A 16172-nucleotide genomic window follows, 5' to 3' on the forward strand; every position below is an offset into this window, starting at 1 on the left:
CACCCACTTCATTCCAACAAATAGGAGTCCTACACTTGCCTCCCATACAACGCCTCATAAGGAGCCATCCCAATACTCGAATGATAGCTGTTATTATAAGCGAACTCCACCAAGGCAAGGTGAACATCCCATGCATCTTTAAACTGTAACACACAGGACCTCAACATGTCCTCCAGTGTGGATAGTCCTTTCCGATTGTCCATCGGTTTGTGGGTGAAAAGCGATCTTGAATGCAATCTAGTACCCATAGCTTCTTGCAAACACCTCCAAAATCGAGAAGTGAATCTAGGATCCCTGTCCGATACAATGGATACAGGTGCTCCATGCAATCTGACAATCTCGTCCACAAAAAGTTTTGCCAACCTTGTTAAAGGATAGGTCTCCTTGATGGGTAGAAATGGCAGACTTGGTAAGTCTATCCACTATCACCCAAATTCCATCATGACCCTTTGAAATGCGTGGAAGCTTAAAAACAAAATCCATAGTAATACGCTCCCACTTCCATTCAGGAATCTGAAGTGGTTGCATGAGTCCCGATGGCTTCTGTCGCTCTGCCTTCACTTGTTGACATATCAAACATCTGCTCACATATTTAGCAATGTCTCCCTTCATATGCGGCCATGAATAATATGCCCGTAGCGTCCGGTACATCTTCGTACTACCCGGATGCATGGTGTAAGTGGAGCAGTGAGCTTCTTCCATGATTTCTCTTTTCAACTCAACATTCTTACCAGGTACACATAAACAAGCTCCTTTTACCAAGGCTCCGTCTCCCCTTATAGCATAATCCTTCCGCGTTCCATTCTCTACTTCTCCCCTTATCCTACAGAGTATAGGATCTTCCAACTGGCCTGCAATTACCCGTTCCACCATAATGGGTCTCACATGCAAGCTAGCAAGGATTCCACCTTGTTGAGTCATCTCCATTTCTACTCCATCTTTCCGTAGTTCCACCAACAACGGAAGATAGGCCGCCTTAATATGGGCTAAGTTCACAGTAGTCTTCCTACTCAATGCATCTGCAACCACATTAGCTCGGCCTGGGTGGTACTCAATCGTACAATCATAATCCTTGATCAATTCCAACCAGCGCCGTTGTCTCATATTCAGTTCCTTCTGGGTAAAGAAATACTTGAGGCTCTTATGATCCGTGAAAATTTGACAGGTCTCACCATACAAGTAATGTCGCCAAATCTTCAGAGCAAACACTACTGCGGCAAGTTCCAAGTCATGGAGTGGATAATTTCGCTCATGCTTTTTGAGTTGCCTCGAGGCATAAGCAATCACCCGGTCATGTTGCATCAAAACACATCCCAATCCCTGTAAAGATGCATCACTTTGTAGATCACAAAGCCCCCCGAGTTATCGGGAAGAGCCAAAGCAGTGCGGTGGTCAGCACCGCTTCTTCAATTCCTGAAAACTCTGTTCGCACTCTTCCGTCCACTCAAATGCAACGTCCTTCCTTGTCAACCGCGAGAGGGGTGTCGCTATCGAAAAAACCCTTCCACAAATCGGCGATAGTAACCTGCTAACCCCTGAAAACTTACCAGTCACACTTGTGGGTTGTACCCAATTCACAATAGCCTCAATCTTCTGTGGGTCCATAAATCCCTTCCGTTGAGATTACATGTCCAAGAAACACCACTCTATCCAGCCAAAACTGACACTTGCTAAATTTGGCATAGAGTTGCTTCCTTCTTAAAGTCCTCAATACCAACCTCAGGTGCTTCTTATGCCCTTCCAAAGTCTTAGAATAAACCAAGATATCATCTATGAACACAATCACAAAGTGATCCAAATAAGGTCGAAACACTCTGTTCATGAGATCCATAAATGCTGCTGGAGCATTCGTCAACCGAACGGCATCACCAGAAATTCATAATGTCCATACCGCGTTCTGAATGCGGTCTTGGGGACATCCTCTTCTCTGATCCTCAACTGATGGTATCCTGACCTCAGATCAATCTTAGAGAAATACTTGGCATCCTTCAACTGATCAAACAAATCATCAATCCGCGGCAAAGGATACCGGTTACGTACTGTCACCTTATTCAACTGCCGGTAATCAATACATAACCTCATGGTCCCATCCTTCTTTCTCACGAACAACACCGGTGCACCCCATGGGGAAACACAGGTCGGATGAAACCCATATCCACTAATTCCTGCAACTGAATCTTCAACTCCCGGAGTTCAGCTGGTGCCATCCTATAAGGAGTTAGATAGATAGGATTGGTGCCTGGAAGAAGTTCAATAGTGAACTCAATTTCCCGTTCAGGAGGTAACCCCGGAAGATCATCTGGAAAGACATCAGGAAACTCGCTAACAACAGGAATATCTTCCAGATTCAAGGTGATCTCTCGGGTGTCGATGATATGAGCTAGAAATCCTTCACACCCTTTCTCTAGTAATTTCTTAGCTGTAATAGCAGAGATAAGGCAAGTAGGGAGAATTCTACGTTCCCCCCGGAAAATTACTTTAGGCTATCCTGGACTCCGGAATGTCACTTCCTTCAGGTAACAATCCACGGACGCATGATGCTTCTCTAGCCAATCCATCCCCAGGATGATATCCAAATCCGCCAATTCTAAAGGGATCAAATTGGCTTCCAACCATGCATCTTCTACTTGAACATAGCATTCTCTGAATACCCGGTCTGCAAACATGACTTCCCCCGTGGGTAGAGAAATACTAAAACTTCCTGTCATGGGTGTCGGCCTCCTGCGACATAAGTGCAAATTGTGTGCTCGAAAGAATGTGTGGCCCCCGGGTCAATTAAAACACGAGCAAGATAGCCGAAAATAGGGATCATACCAGTAATCACATCCGGAGTGGCCTGTGCCTCCTGCTGGGTCATAGAAAACACCCTAGCACGAGTGGTAGGCCCCCGGTGACCCTTGAATTTCTGCCACTTCTTCCCGAGAAGATGGCGGTGCCACATCTTGGAAGATCCTGCTGCGAGAGTAGCACCACTCGACTCGATCTTGACCCATGGTACCCTGCCCTCTTGGGCTCCGATCCCTGCACTGGTACATCAAGGTAAATCGGTGGGCAAAACCTCTTGGTATGCCATCCACAAAAATAGCATCTTGGGCCGCCGCTCAAGCTTGGTTTACCCCTTGAAAGGAATTAGGGCAATCCTTTGCAAAATGCCCCACATCATAAGCTGTAACATGTCAACCGATGCACTGGAGGAGTCCTAGCTGTGCTAGATGCAGTTCTTGCTCTGGCGAGTCCATCTTTGGGCCAGTCAGGATCTCCCACTACGGCTGGATCCTCGTCCACGACCATCCACCACTAGCAGAGGCTGGAACTAGATCCTCCTCTCTTGGATGGACCCTGACTTGGGCCACCCAAACCTGCGCATCTCTCCGGCGTCTTCCTGCACCCAAGGCACATGTCCTAGATACTCTGTCGGCAGCTTGAGCTAAAGCTCTCATGTTAGGATCGTGCTAGCGGTAACCACGGTGAATCTCCACCATAGACCGCCTTCAAAGCGTACGCACGGTCCTCTTGGTAGCCACCAATTCCGGTGCAAACCTCGACGAGTTCATTAAACTTGTGCTCATATTCGGCCACTGACATAGACCCTTGCTTCAGATATAAGAACTCTGTCTTTTTGGCATAGCGATAGGAAGGTGGATAGAACTGATCAGAAAAGATCCTTTGGAATTCCTCCCAGGTAATTGCACTGGATTCCCATAGCCCCTCTTTGCGCTTTCCACCAGTGATAGGCATTCCCTTTTAACAGAAAGGTAGCTAAACGGACCCTATCTTCATCAGGACACTCCAGTACCTCGAAAATCCGCTCCACATCGGTAATCCGGCCTTTCGGCCTCTGCGGATCAGGCCACCATGAACTCTTTGGCTCAAGGCTCTTTCACCCTTTTAATTTCCGAACTTTACGTACTCGCCTCCCCCGTAAAGCAGTAGTCATGGTGCGGGTGAATTGACTCAGCACATGGCGCAAGTCCAGGGCATTCTCTCCGGCAGGTGGAGATGGTGGAGGAGATGGAACTGGAGGTGAAGGAGGTGGTGACGGAGATGGTGGTGGAGGATTTGGGCCCCATCTTTGACCACGACCTCGTGTTCTCGGTCGGCGTGTTGCCATGGTTCTACACAAAGAAACCATCGAATCATTAGATCAACAATGCAGCAAAAGTGCAAGTGTCGAAGGAAAATGAACCTAATGCTCTGATACCAAGCTGACAGGACCCGCCCCGGAATTTCCCGGCGGGCGGACCCATCTTAGTGCCGACATCATCGCGATCTGGGCCCACTTACTAAAACCCAAGACATTCTACCAAAATTTTGGCAGAGTCTCCCCTGTAAAATGCTCAAACCAACAATAAACAACCTGCAATAATTTACATCAATAAACAATCCAACTGCCAGCATGCTTTTACAAACTACAATCCAACACAAAATGGCCTCCGGCCTCAAGTAGTAGCCTAACATGGGCAATAACAGAGCGTCTACAGAATTTATTTACAACAAGCAGGGGAGTAGAAAGAATTTATCTGACCCTATTAGCGACGACAAGTTCGAGCTCGTGACTTGCTCGAATGCCTTGGGAGCGACTCATGCAGGGCGCAAAAGCAGAAAGATGTGAGTGGACAGAAATAAAGTTTCACTTTAAAACAACATAGTAACCCCACCATGTAAAAATAATGCTCTAGCATGCAGTTTCACAATTCAGAAACCAAAACTCAAACACAAAAATCCCAAAGTCCAAAACATCTCCACAACTCAGGCTCACAACTCATTTCCCAAAATATATGCAACTCTCAACACCCGTAAATACCCATATATAAATATACATATAGCTAGGACTCTAGTATAGTATATATACTTCACTCCAAACTAATGTACCGGGGAGACAATCCAACCGGGGGATTGTTGGGTGCGAGGATTTTCGAACGGAACCGGCGTCCGGGGATGAGTAGTCCAACGGGGCGGAACTCCATAGCTCACTGCGCGGCGCCAGCGACACGTGTAGCTCACAAATCTCATATCAAGTCCTACTGCGCGCAGAGCAGTATCATCACCCCACCGGCGCCAGCAGCGTGTGTGATGATACTCAAGCAATATACATACTCTCCCATGCGGCAAGCCGCCAGCGACCGTATGGAAAGTGTCTCACACACCGCACTGCCAGCGCCATGCGTGAGACCCGTAATCTCATGGCCTTCCCACCCCACCGGCACTGCCAACGACGTGTGTGGGAAGCCTAGTAACTAGGGAATGGTACTCACCTACCCTACTCATATCTCACAACCATCCATCAAACTCCTATCTTTCCACAATCTCACCACAACAACCTCTCATACTCTATACATAGACAATATAGATAGCCATCCCAAAATCCATATCAACATAATCATCATACTCAAATATATATGTCTATACTCAAAAATATATAGCCAAGACATATAACCATATTCAAATCATCAACCAAAGACTTATTAAATCAAAGTCACCATCATTTAAAGTATATGCACAAAACTTTCATAATTAAAACCATGCATATGCTTAAAACAAAGTCCACTCACAAGTAATCCCAAGCTGCCCGGCCCCGTGAAGGTCCTTTCTTCAGTGATCAACAAGTACCTATTCAAGATACAATTCCTTGATTAACATCACGTACTTCCAAAACGGAAATTCACGAAAGGAAATACTTAAATCCCCAAGTTCCCGGTGCGCTCACGTCCAAAGGAACATCCTAGGGTCCGATTCTGATTGGAATTCGCTTCCCAATCGCACGGTGATCGCGATTTCCCTAAACTTCACATTATTGAATCGGAACATCCGGGGCTCCAATTCACGATCCGCGAATTCCTACAGGTTTCTAAGAGTACCTAAATCAACATACTTCAATTTGGAAACGATCCAACGGTCAGAACTTATCGAACCCGGATAACGCACAATATGCGAAATCCGTTCGATAGTCAAACGATATCCAAATTGAGATCCGCGAAATCCTACGCACTCGTGACAGCCTAAGGATCTCAACAGGACGAAAAACAACTTCACCCACCTTGCCCACGCGCCGCCACACGCGCCGGCAGCGCGCGGTGTGTAGAGAGATTTCCGGCGACGGAAAATCTCCAAACCAACGTTCACCCTTCCAATCCTAGATACTACTCGAAGAGTGGAGCAACTTTTTCAACTACGGCAACATCCAATTCGGACGGCAAGTGGCCGGAATTTCAAATTGAAATCCGGCCAAAACCTAGGTTTCCAATTCGATCCCAAACTTCAAATTCGATCTAATCCTAACCCAAAATCAGCTAGAACACGTAAAAAGGATGAGAAACCTCACCTTACCCGTCGGAAATGGTGGCTGGAGGTGAAAATCGAGCGGCTGGAAGTTCCGATCGATTCGACCACGATTCGCATTTTGGCGAGTCAGGGTTTCGAGGTTGTCTTGGCGGGGAAGAGAGAGGAGAGGCTGCGGTTCGAACGCAGGACCGGTCTCGTCGGACGGGGTGGTGGAGGTGGCGGTGTGTGGTGGTTTCCGATCGGTGAACGAGTGGCGGGGAGGGAGAATCGCAAGGAGAAGAAGAAGGCGGGAGGAAGAGAGAAAAGTGAGGTAAATGTAAAAAATCTGATTTTTACCCCAACTCACTTCGAAATAATTACGGTTACTGCCACCGAACAAGTTTTGATCGCCAAAGCCGTTAAATCTCCGATTCAGGCCTACACTTTGTCTCACGGTTTAAATCTCAGTACCACCTACGCAACCACACCACTCACGGTCCCAAAATCTTCCCGGAGAAGAATTTGACCAAAATTACCCTTAACCCATAAATAATTAAATATTTTCCCTTAATTAAATTAAATAGGAAAATAAACGGGGTCGGGGTGTTACATGAAAACTTAAAAGGTCCAGTGGCCGACATAACTTGAAAACTTAAAATGTATGTGTCCATTGTGCCACAGAAAATGAAGTGCATAATAGAGAAAATCACTATCCAAATTGGAGGGAATGATTTTCCCCACGAGAATATTCGTCAAAGATTCCTTCATCTTCTCCGCTTCTCTTTCTCCCTGCAAAGCAGATCGGATAAAGGACCACACAGGGGGTGTTGGCCAAAGACCCTCCGATGCCTAAGTTAGGTAAGGTATTTCAAGGAAAACCGGGTGGCCGGAGCCGTGTGTGGTGGCCGGAGCCTTGTGTAAGGGAGAGAAAGAAAGTGGTGGCTAGGGTTTGTGAGAAATGATTTCTGCAGAGTTTCAGTAGGAATTTAGACGTACCTCCTCTATTGTGTGTGGCTATGCTTTTATAATGGTCTTGGAGGCTAGGGTTTCAGAGGAATAATACCGTGGATGGAAGGGAATTATTCCTCCCATTTATGGAATTGATTTGATTAATTAGGGATTTGATTTATTAGGGTAAATCAAATCCCTAATTGTGGTAGGTATCAAATCAAATCCCATTTTAATTAGGTAACTCCTCATTTAATTGAGAATCGGGGTAGGAATTGGGAATCAATTCTCAACCCAATTAGGTAATCTTCAATTTAATTAGGTAATCCCCAATTAAATTGATTAATTCCCAATTAGGTTGATTAATTCCCAATTAGGTCAAATAATCCCCAAATGGAATGAATTATTTGACCTAGGGTTTTGATTTAATTTGGTTACCACACAAATCATGCAGGATCACATAATTGAAACCCTTTAATCAGAAAAGCTCCTTCAAACCCCACATTTCCCTTTTTCCTAAAGCGTAGCAGCCAAAGGAAAGTTGTCAAGTACCTTTTGGCAAGTGATTTTTAAAGCCAGTTTGTATTGACTGAAAAATAAATAATTAAAAATAAAAGCTAGTGTTTACTAGGCTTATTGGCCTCTTTCCTATATTCTGGCTTATTGGCCCCTTCTCTCTTAGTTCACTTATACAAGAGGCAACACCTATTTATAGATATTAGCCAAACACCTTCTTCAGGCCTAAAGCATTTTTCAAAAACACAACATGGAAGTTCCCAAATTTCTCATTATTTTGCTGCTTGCAGCCACAATTGCTAGCAGTGAAGCACGGTTATCAAGCTTAAGGCAGGGGAGCTCCTTGAAAGTTGAGGAAGAGAGTGACTTCTTGGTTTCACCAAATGGAACTTTCTCCAGTGGATTTTACAAGTTTGACACCAGTGCCTCTTGCTATTCAATATGGTTCACCAATTCTGTCAGTAAAACAGTTGTCTGGATGGCTAACAGAGATAAGCCTGTTAGTGGAAGAGGATCCAAGCTAACTCTCCACAGAAATGGCAACTTTTGGTTTTGACTGATGGGGTTGGATCCATTGTATGGTCAACCAACACTTTCTCTGATGCAGGCATGGAGGCTCAGCTTCTTGAGACCGGAAACTTGGTTCTCATCAACCAAGAAAAGATGGTCATCTGGCAGAGTTTTGATTCTCCCACAGATACACTTCTGCCATCCCGGCGACTTGTCAAGAGCACAACCTTGGTGTCCGTGAGAAGTCAAGGTACATACTTATCTGGATTCTACAACTTCAGATTCGACGATAATAATGTATTATATCTCATCTACAATGGCCCTCTCTTTTCGAGTGTTTATTTTCCAAAGCAGGATAAAACTATTTTCGATTTTAAAAGAACACCTTACAATAGCTCTAAAGTGGCAATTTTGGATGAGGCTGGACAATTTATATCAAGTGACAATTTGACGTTCAATGCATCTGATTATGGGATTGGCCCAAAGCGCCGTTTAACAATGGATTATGATGGTATCTTAAGATTGTACAGTGTGAATGCATCAACTGGGCTCTGGGAACTGTCATGGTTGCCTGGTGTGGATGCTTGCCTCGTTCATGGCTTGTGTGGTGAATTTGGTATTTGCACTTACAAACCACAACCTACTTGTAGTTGCCCTTATGGTTTCTCCCTAAATGATCCTTCAGACGGGTCGAAAGGCTGCTCACCTTTGTTCAATTTGAGTAATGATGCAACCAAGTCAGACTTCATGGTGCTTCCTAACACAGATTACTATGGATATGACATGGAAACCTATGCTCTTGGAATTTCTTTTAGCGCATGCAGGAATGCATGCCTAACTGATTCTAGATGCAAAGGATTTGGATATGCTCTGGATGGAAAAGGGCAATGTTACCCTAATTTTTTTCTCCTTAATGGATTTCATAAGCCGAATACTTCCCAAATCATGCATATTAAAATTCCAAAAGGTTTTCTGAGCAAGGATGAAGTCATAACGAAGCTAGAAACATACGATTTGAACTGCTCATCTGCACAAGTTTCTCGCAAAACTAGTGATCTTGAAGTGGAAAAGAGCAGCAAAAATCGATACATGGTTTACCTGGTTGGATTTGTAAGTTCCTTCGCAATAATTGAAGCAATCTGCATTCTTCCGAAAGCATGCTCATGAGGAATTTGTGAATATGGGTTACATCGCATTAGCCATGGGATTCAAGCATTTCACGTACGTAGAACTAAAAAGAGCCACCGATGGCTTCAAACAGGAGGTAGGAAAAGGTGGTTTTGGAACTGTGTATAAAGGTGTTCTAGACGATGAAAGAGTTGTTGCTGTGAAGAGACTAGATGGCATCTTGCAAGGAGATGCAGAGTTTTGGGCAGAGGTGAGTGTGATGGGGAATATCAATCACAGGAACTTGGTTAAACTATGGGGTTTCTGTGCGGACAATGAGCATAAGCTGCTCGTCTACGAGTACCTGGAGAATGGATCACTGGACAAAATCTTGTTCACATCAGATGGGGAACTAGGATTGGAGCAGAGATACAACATTGCTCTTGGCACAGCAAAGGGTTTGTCATATTTACATGAGGAATGCCTAGAATGGGTGCTCCATTCTGATGTGAAGCCTCAAAACATACTGTTAGATGACCACCTTGAACCTAAAGTGGAGACTTTGGCATGTCAAAGCTATTCAAAGACATCCATGGCATCAGGGACATCGATGGGATGGGATTTTCTAAAAGCGCGGGGCACCAGAGGCTATATGGCTCCAGAGTGGATGATGAACCTGAAAATTGATGCAAAGGCAGATGTCTATAGCTATGGGATTGTTGTTGGAACTACTGAGTGGAAAAAGTGCTTCTATTCTCATTTCGGCTCTTGCCAAAGAGTACAATGAATGCAACCAATTGGCACAATGTGTGACTGAAAAGATCAGAAAAGAAGGGCTGGAGGAAGTAATTGATCCTAGGCTACTCCCCGAATCTGATAATAAGAAGCTCGAAAGATTGATGAAAGTTGGTCTATTGTGAGCTCAAGATGACCGCAGTGCAAGGCCTGCCATGACTAAGGTAGTGGAGCTTCTACTTGAAAAGGATGAATAAAGGCCAGATGAAGATCAAAGAATAAATACTAGAAGCTAAACGTATAATAAACAATATGAACTGTAATCTCTGTGGTTTTACATTTATTTAGCTTCCAAATGTAATCAATGATTAGAATTCCAGCATTTCAGCTGAATAAAAGTTTCAGTTTTGGGATTTGGTTAGACAGAGTTAAGCCTTGCAGTTTAAACATCATGTTATAAAAACACATACAACATATTCGGCTTCTTTTTGTTATATACCTAAACTAGCAAATCTAACATTTTCTGCTTCTTTTTTTATGTATTTGTTATCAGGAGGAAGGTCCCATTTTTATCACCAGTGTGTTGCGTAGTTTTCATATCTTTTGTCTCTGTGCTAGCTCTGATAGTTCAGTTCTAAGTTACGACAACCGACTATTTCTAAAAACAATTGTCTTTGGCTTTATAATTGTATGTTTAATTTTTTTGGGATTCTGCTAACAGATTTTTTGTATGTTTCCTGGGAGTTATTCATGCAATTTCCGACATATTTCCACACTCTCCACATAGATTTTGTTGTAGACATATCTACAGCAATATGAGAAAAAGGAATCCTGGCATTCTATTGCGAAATAACTTTTGGAAAGCAGCTAAAGCGTATGATGCTGTGACTTTTACAGAGGCAATGGAAGAAATAAAGAAACTTGATGAAGATGTATGGGGTAGGTTAAAGAAGATTCAGCCATCATATTGGTGTAGGCATGCCTTCGAAGTAAATCTGAGAGGAGAAGGTGCTGCAGTAATGAAGCAATACATATATTGCATATCCAAGCTTGAAACTAATTCTCTGTGTGTGGGTAGTATGAGCTTCTTGGTGATTTGTTGTTGTATTCATCTGAGCAACCAGGACTTACAGTATGCATTCACTTGATCACACAACAGCTGTATCCGATATAGTTTTGAATTAAGTGAAATATTCTTCGTCTCTACCACTGTTGTCATTTGATATATTTATGATCCCTCTTTTCTTGAGTAGTTTTATATCTCGTGTGGCCATGAAGAGACTCTTCATGAGGATCAAATACAACATAATGTGATGCGTACTACTACTAAGGCATCATGGCTCAAAAGAGATCGGGTTCCTGAAGAGTAAATCTGATGTCAAGTGAATGTCGACTGGTGGATGTACAGTCCTCCATCAGCCCTTTAGAATTAATTTAGAATGATTAGTTTAGGATTAATTTAGAATGATTGATAAACTCAATGGATGACCAACAAATGATGAGAAGGTATGTTTGTATGAATATGAGAATGAAAAAGGCCACAACAGCTTAGAAGGGTATTAGGGACTTCCTGGACTAGAAAAGTAAGTACGGAAAGGAATAACATTTCTGGAACAAGGAAAACAAGCCATTAGATATTGAGGCATACTTAAAATTTGAGAATGGATTAAAGTTAACTTACATGCGCTAGATAGTAAATTAGATCCAAAATTCCTTAAATATGATTTTTTTTTTTAATCTTTCCACATGATAAGATAAATAAATGGTAAACTTATGAATATTTACCTTTTGTCTAGAAATAGCTTGAAAATTATTAAGCAAAAGCTTAATGTTATGAGCCATTTTTTTCGTTCCTTTGACAAAAAGTAAGCAATCATCAGCAAAATAGAGATTAGACATTTTTATTCCATAATTCGAAGAGAGCAAGCTAATATGTGAAGAATTGAAAAGGGCCAAATTCACTCGTATATTCCTACATGCAATTCGCCTATAGTATTTAGGTCAAATGTGAACACATAGAAACTCATTAAGATCAATGAAAACCTCCAACAAGCATGTAAACCCTAGGATTATGGTATTTACCCTAGATGGATTACAAATTCTAATCACAAGAAGCAAGCATCAAATTAAGTATGGTATTTACTCTAATTTGCATCCGATTAACTCAATTAAAAGTCTATATGGTGATCAAACATCAAGATAATCAACCAATTTTTTAAGCAAAATGATTAAGAATCCAACATCAAACGGCAATCCACAGCTAGGTAAAATAAGAAAAATTAGATTATCATACTATGGCTACATCATGCCCTAGCAACAGAAAATTACTTACACATAATCATAGAATTTGGCACAAGGAAAAAGATAAGGAAGAAACAATAAAACTTAGCCAATTGGGGTAATCTTCTGGCGTCTCCAATCTCTCCAAGTCTTTGCGTCACTCCCTAAGGAGTTGTTTCTCATGCTTAAATAAAACTTCACACGTCTATTCCTACCCTAGCTGGGCTTTTACAGCGGCCCAAAATAAAGAAAAATCTAATTAAAACATAAATCGAAAATGGGTAAGTAATTGACTCATCTTCCTACTTTGACTGGGATAACACGTCAATTACTTTGCACGTACGTTTAGGGTAGTTCTTCTGCCAAGAAAATTCAGAAAAAATATGTAAATTGTAGGCCTTTGTCTTATATTTCCAGCCATATATCACACCTCTTGAGGAAAAATGAAGAAAGTCTTCAAATAATCATTCTTCCACGGCAACACAGTTTTGACGGGATTGCAGACACATTCCACAATCATCTTCAAGATCTTAGCTTTCATCTTCAACTGGTCTTGTACAAAAATTCCACCAAAAAGTCAAAAACCAATTACTTGCTCCGGAAAGTTGAAAATTGTAATATTCCATGGAAAGAAAAGCATTAAATAAAATAACTGTAGTTAGTTCTAGAATCAAGAAATCTGATCTAAAAAGTTGAATTTTGTGCATATATGAAGAAGATTTTGCATTACAATCCAAAAAAAAAAAAAAGAAGATTCTGCAGAATTTCATTGCAAGAAGTTTTGCAACCTTATATAGTCCAGATTGGCAAACGAGCATCCCCAGGCCTAAAGCATTTTTCAAAACCTCCAATGGAAGTTCTCAAATTTCTCCTTCTTTTGCTGTTTGCAGCAACAGTTGATTGGAGTGAAGCAGGGTTGCCCAGCTTAAGGCAGGGGAGCTCTTTGAAAGTTGAGGAAGAGATTGACTTGGTTTCACCAAATAGAACTTTCTCCAGTGGATTTTACAAGGTTGGCACCAATGCCTCTTGTTATTCAATATGGTTCACCAATTCTGTCAATAAAACAGTTGTCTGGATGGCTAACAGAGATAAGCCTGTTAGTGGAAGAGGGTCCAAGCTAACTCTCCACAGAAATGGCAACTTGGTTTTGACTGATGGGGTTGGATCAATTGTATGGTCAACCAACACTTTCTCTAATGCAGGTGTGGAGGCTCGGCTTCTTGAGACCGGAAACTTGGTGTTGATCAACCAAGCAAAGGAGGTCCTCTGGCAGAGTTTTGATTCTCCTACAGATACTCTTCTACCATCACAGAAACTTGTCAGGAACACAACCTTGGTGTCCATGAGAAGTCAAGGTACATACTTATCTGGATTCTATAACTTCAAATTCGGTGATAGTAATGTCTTATATCTCGTTTACAATGGCCCTCAATTTTCGAGTGCTTATTGGCCAATGCCAGGTGTAAATGTTTTTGACTTTGGTAGAACACCTTACAATAGCTCTAGAGTAGCAATTTTGGATGGGGTTGGGGAATTTATATCAAGTGACGGTTTGATGTTTAATGCATCTGATTATGGGTTTGGTCCAAAGCGTCGTTTAACACTGGATTATGACGGCATGTTAAGATTGTACAGTCTAGATGAATCAACGGGGCTTTGGGAACTCTCATGGTTGCCTGATGCTGTTGTTATTTGCCTGGTTCATGGCTTGTGTGGTGAATACAGTTTGTGCACTTACAAACCACAACCTACTTGTACTTGCCCTTACGGTTTCTCCCTAAACGATCCTTCAGATAAGTCAAAAGGCTGCTCACCTTTGTTCAATTTGATTCATGATGCAAACAAGTTGGACTTTATGGAGCTTCCTAACTCAGATTACTATGGATTTGACTTGGATACGTATGCTCTTGGAGTTTCTTTTGAAGCATGCAGGAATGCGTGCCTATATGATTCAAGATGCAAAGGATTTGGATATGCTTTGGATGGAAGAGGACAATGTTTCCCCAAAAGTTTTCTCCGTAATGGATTTCATATTCCTAGTACTTTCATCAGCATATATATTAAGATTCCAAAAATTTTAACGAGCACAGATGAAGTCCTAAGGAAGCTAAAACCATATGAACTGAACTGTTCTGCAGCACACGTTGCTCTCCAACATAGTGATCTTGAAGTGGAAAAGAGCAATAAAACTCGGTTCATGGAATACCTGATTGGCTTCTTAGGTTCATTTGCAATCATTGAAGCAATCAGCATTGGTTTGACATGGTGGTACGCCTTCCGAAAGCATGCTCATGAGGAATTTGTGAATATGGGATACATCGCATTAGCCATGGGATTCAAGCGTTTCACTTATGAAGAACTTAAAAAAGCAACCAATGGCTTCAAACATGAGGTAGGAAAAGGTGGTTTTGGAGCTGTGTATAAAGGTGTTCTAGATGATGAAAGAGTTGTAGCTGTGAAGAGACTAGATGGCATCTTGCAAGGAGATGCAGAATTTTGGGCAGAGGTGAGTGTGATAGGGAATATCAATCACAGGAACTTGGTTAAACTATGGGGTTTCTGTGCTGACAATGAGCATAAGCTGCTCGTCTACGAGTACCTGGAGAATGGATCACTGGACAGACTCTTGTTCAGTTCAGATGGGGAACTAGGATTGGAGCAGAGATACAACATTGCTCTTGGCACAGCAAAGGGTTTGTCATATTTACATGAGGAATGCCTAGAATGGGTGCTCCATTGTGATGTAAAGCCTCAAAACATTCTGTTAGATGACCACCTTGAACCTAAAGTAGCAGACTTTGGCATGTCAAAGCTATTCAAAGACATCCAAGGGATTGGCTTTTCAAAAGCGCGGGGCACCAGAGGTTATATGGCTCCAGAGTGGATGATGAACCTGACAATTAATGCAAAGGCAGATGTCTACAGCTATGGGATTGTGTTGTTGGAACTACTGAGTGGAAAGAGTGCTTCTATTCTAGTTTCGGCTCTTGCCAAAGAGTACAATGAATGCAACCAGTTGGCACAATGTGTGGCTGAAAAGATCAGAGAAGAAGGGCTTGAGGAAGTACTTGATCCTAGACTACTTGGTGAACTTGATAAGAAGAAGCTCGAAAGATTGATGGAAGTTGCTCTACTGTGTGTTCAAGATGATCGCAGTGCAAGGCCAGCCATGAGTAAGGTTGTGGAGCTTCTACTTGAAAATGACGAGTAAGGGCCAGATGAAGAAGATCACAGAGAGAGAGAGAGAGAGTAAATAATAGAAGCTAAATGTACAGTAAATAATATGTTATTCTTACATTTGTTTAGCTTCCCATTAAATGTAATGATATAGGTTACTAGTATTGGAGCATTCCAGCTGAATAAAAACTGTGATTCCAACAATTGTTTCAAGTTTCTGTATGATATATGATTCAGTTTTCATTCTTCGAATCAACAATCGTTTATAGAAAATCGAAAAAATTAAAACCATGAACAGAAGTATGAATAAATGGTTCTACAGCCAAACAAATTAATACCATGAACAGAACTATAAAAACTATTAGAGCTATTGTTGCTCGAGTAAAAGTTTACTTCAACTGCATCTTTTGTAATATTTGCAATGGACTAGATATATAACATCCTTTTTCTCTTTTGTGAAAGAATCAATTACATGTGGGATTTGTGCATGTTTTTTAATTTGATACTGTGCAATCAAAGTTGCAAACATCATTTTCCAAAGTTGTCAATTTGCACTTCACTAGATGATTAAATAGGGGTAAAAATAGACTGCCGCCTGATTAAAAAAGAAATTGGCTTGACAATGACAACCTGTCGAC

General features: G+C 42.0%; 1 protein-coding gene and 1 pseudogene across 1 annotated transcript; both read left to right on the plus strand.

Annotated features, from left to right (window-relative positions):
* The first annotated feature begins 7878 nt into the window (after window positions 1-7878).
* LOC103338795 (putative receptor protein kinase ZmPK1) lies at window positions 7879-10500 on the plus strand (annotated as a pseudogene).
* A 2692-nt stretch (window positions 10501-13192) lies between these two features.
* Window positions 13193-15601, plus strand: LOC103340700 (putative receptor protein kinase ZmPK1). Its single transcript, XM_089044049.1, has one exon. The coding sequence runs from the start codon at window positions 13208-13210 to the stop codon at window positions 15566-15568; it is 2361 nt and encodes a 786-aa protein (XP_088900175.1). The 5' UTR covers window positions 13193-13207; the 3' UTR covers window positions 15569-15601.
* The last annotated feature ends 571 nt before the right edge of the window (window positions 15602-16172 follow it).

This window comes from Prunus mume, linkage group LG1 (genome assembly GCF_029339155.1).
Source record: "Prunus mume cultivar Tortuosa linkage group LG1, ASM2933915v1, whole genome shotgun sequence".
In the NCBI taxonomy this organism is placed as follows: Eukaryota; Viridiplantae; Streptophyta; class Magnoliopsida; order Rosales; family Rosaceae; genus Prunus; species Prunus mume.

Excerpts from the sequence above, each read along its gene's own strand:
- LOC103340700 (XM_089044049.1), top strand. The coding sequence starts at position 13,208 with ATGGAAGTTCTCAAATTTCTCCTTCTTTTGCTGTTTGCAGCAACAGTT.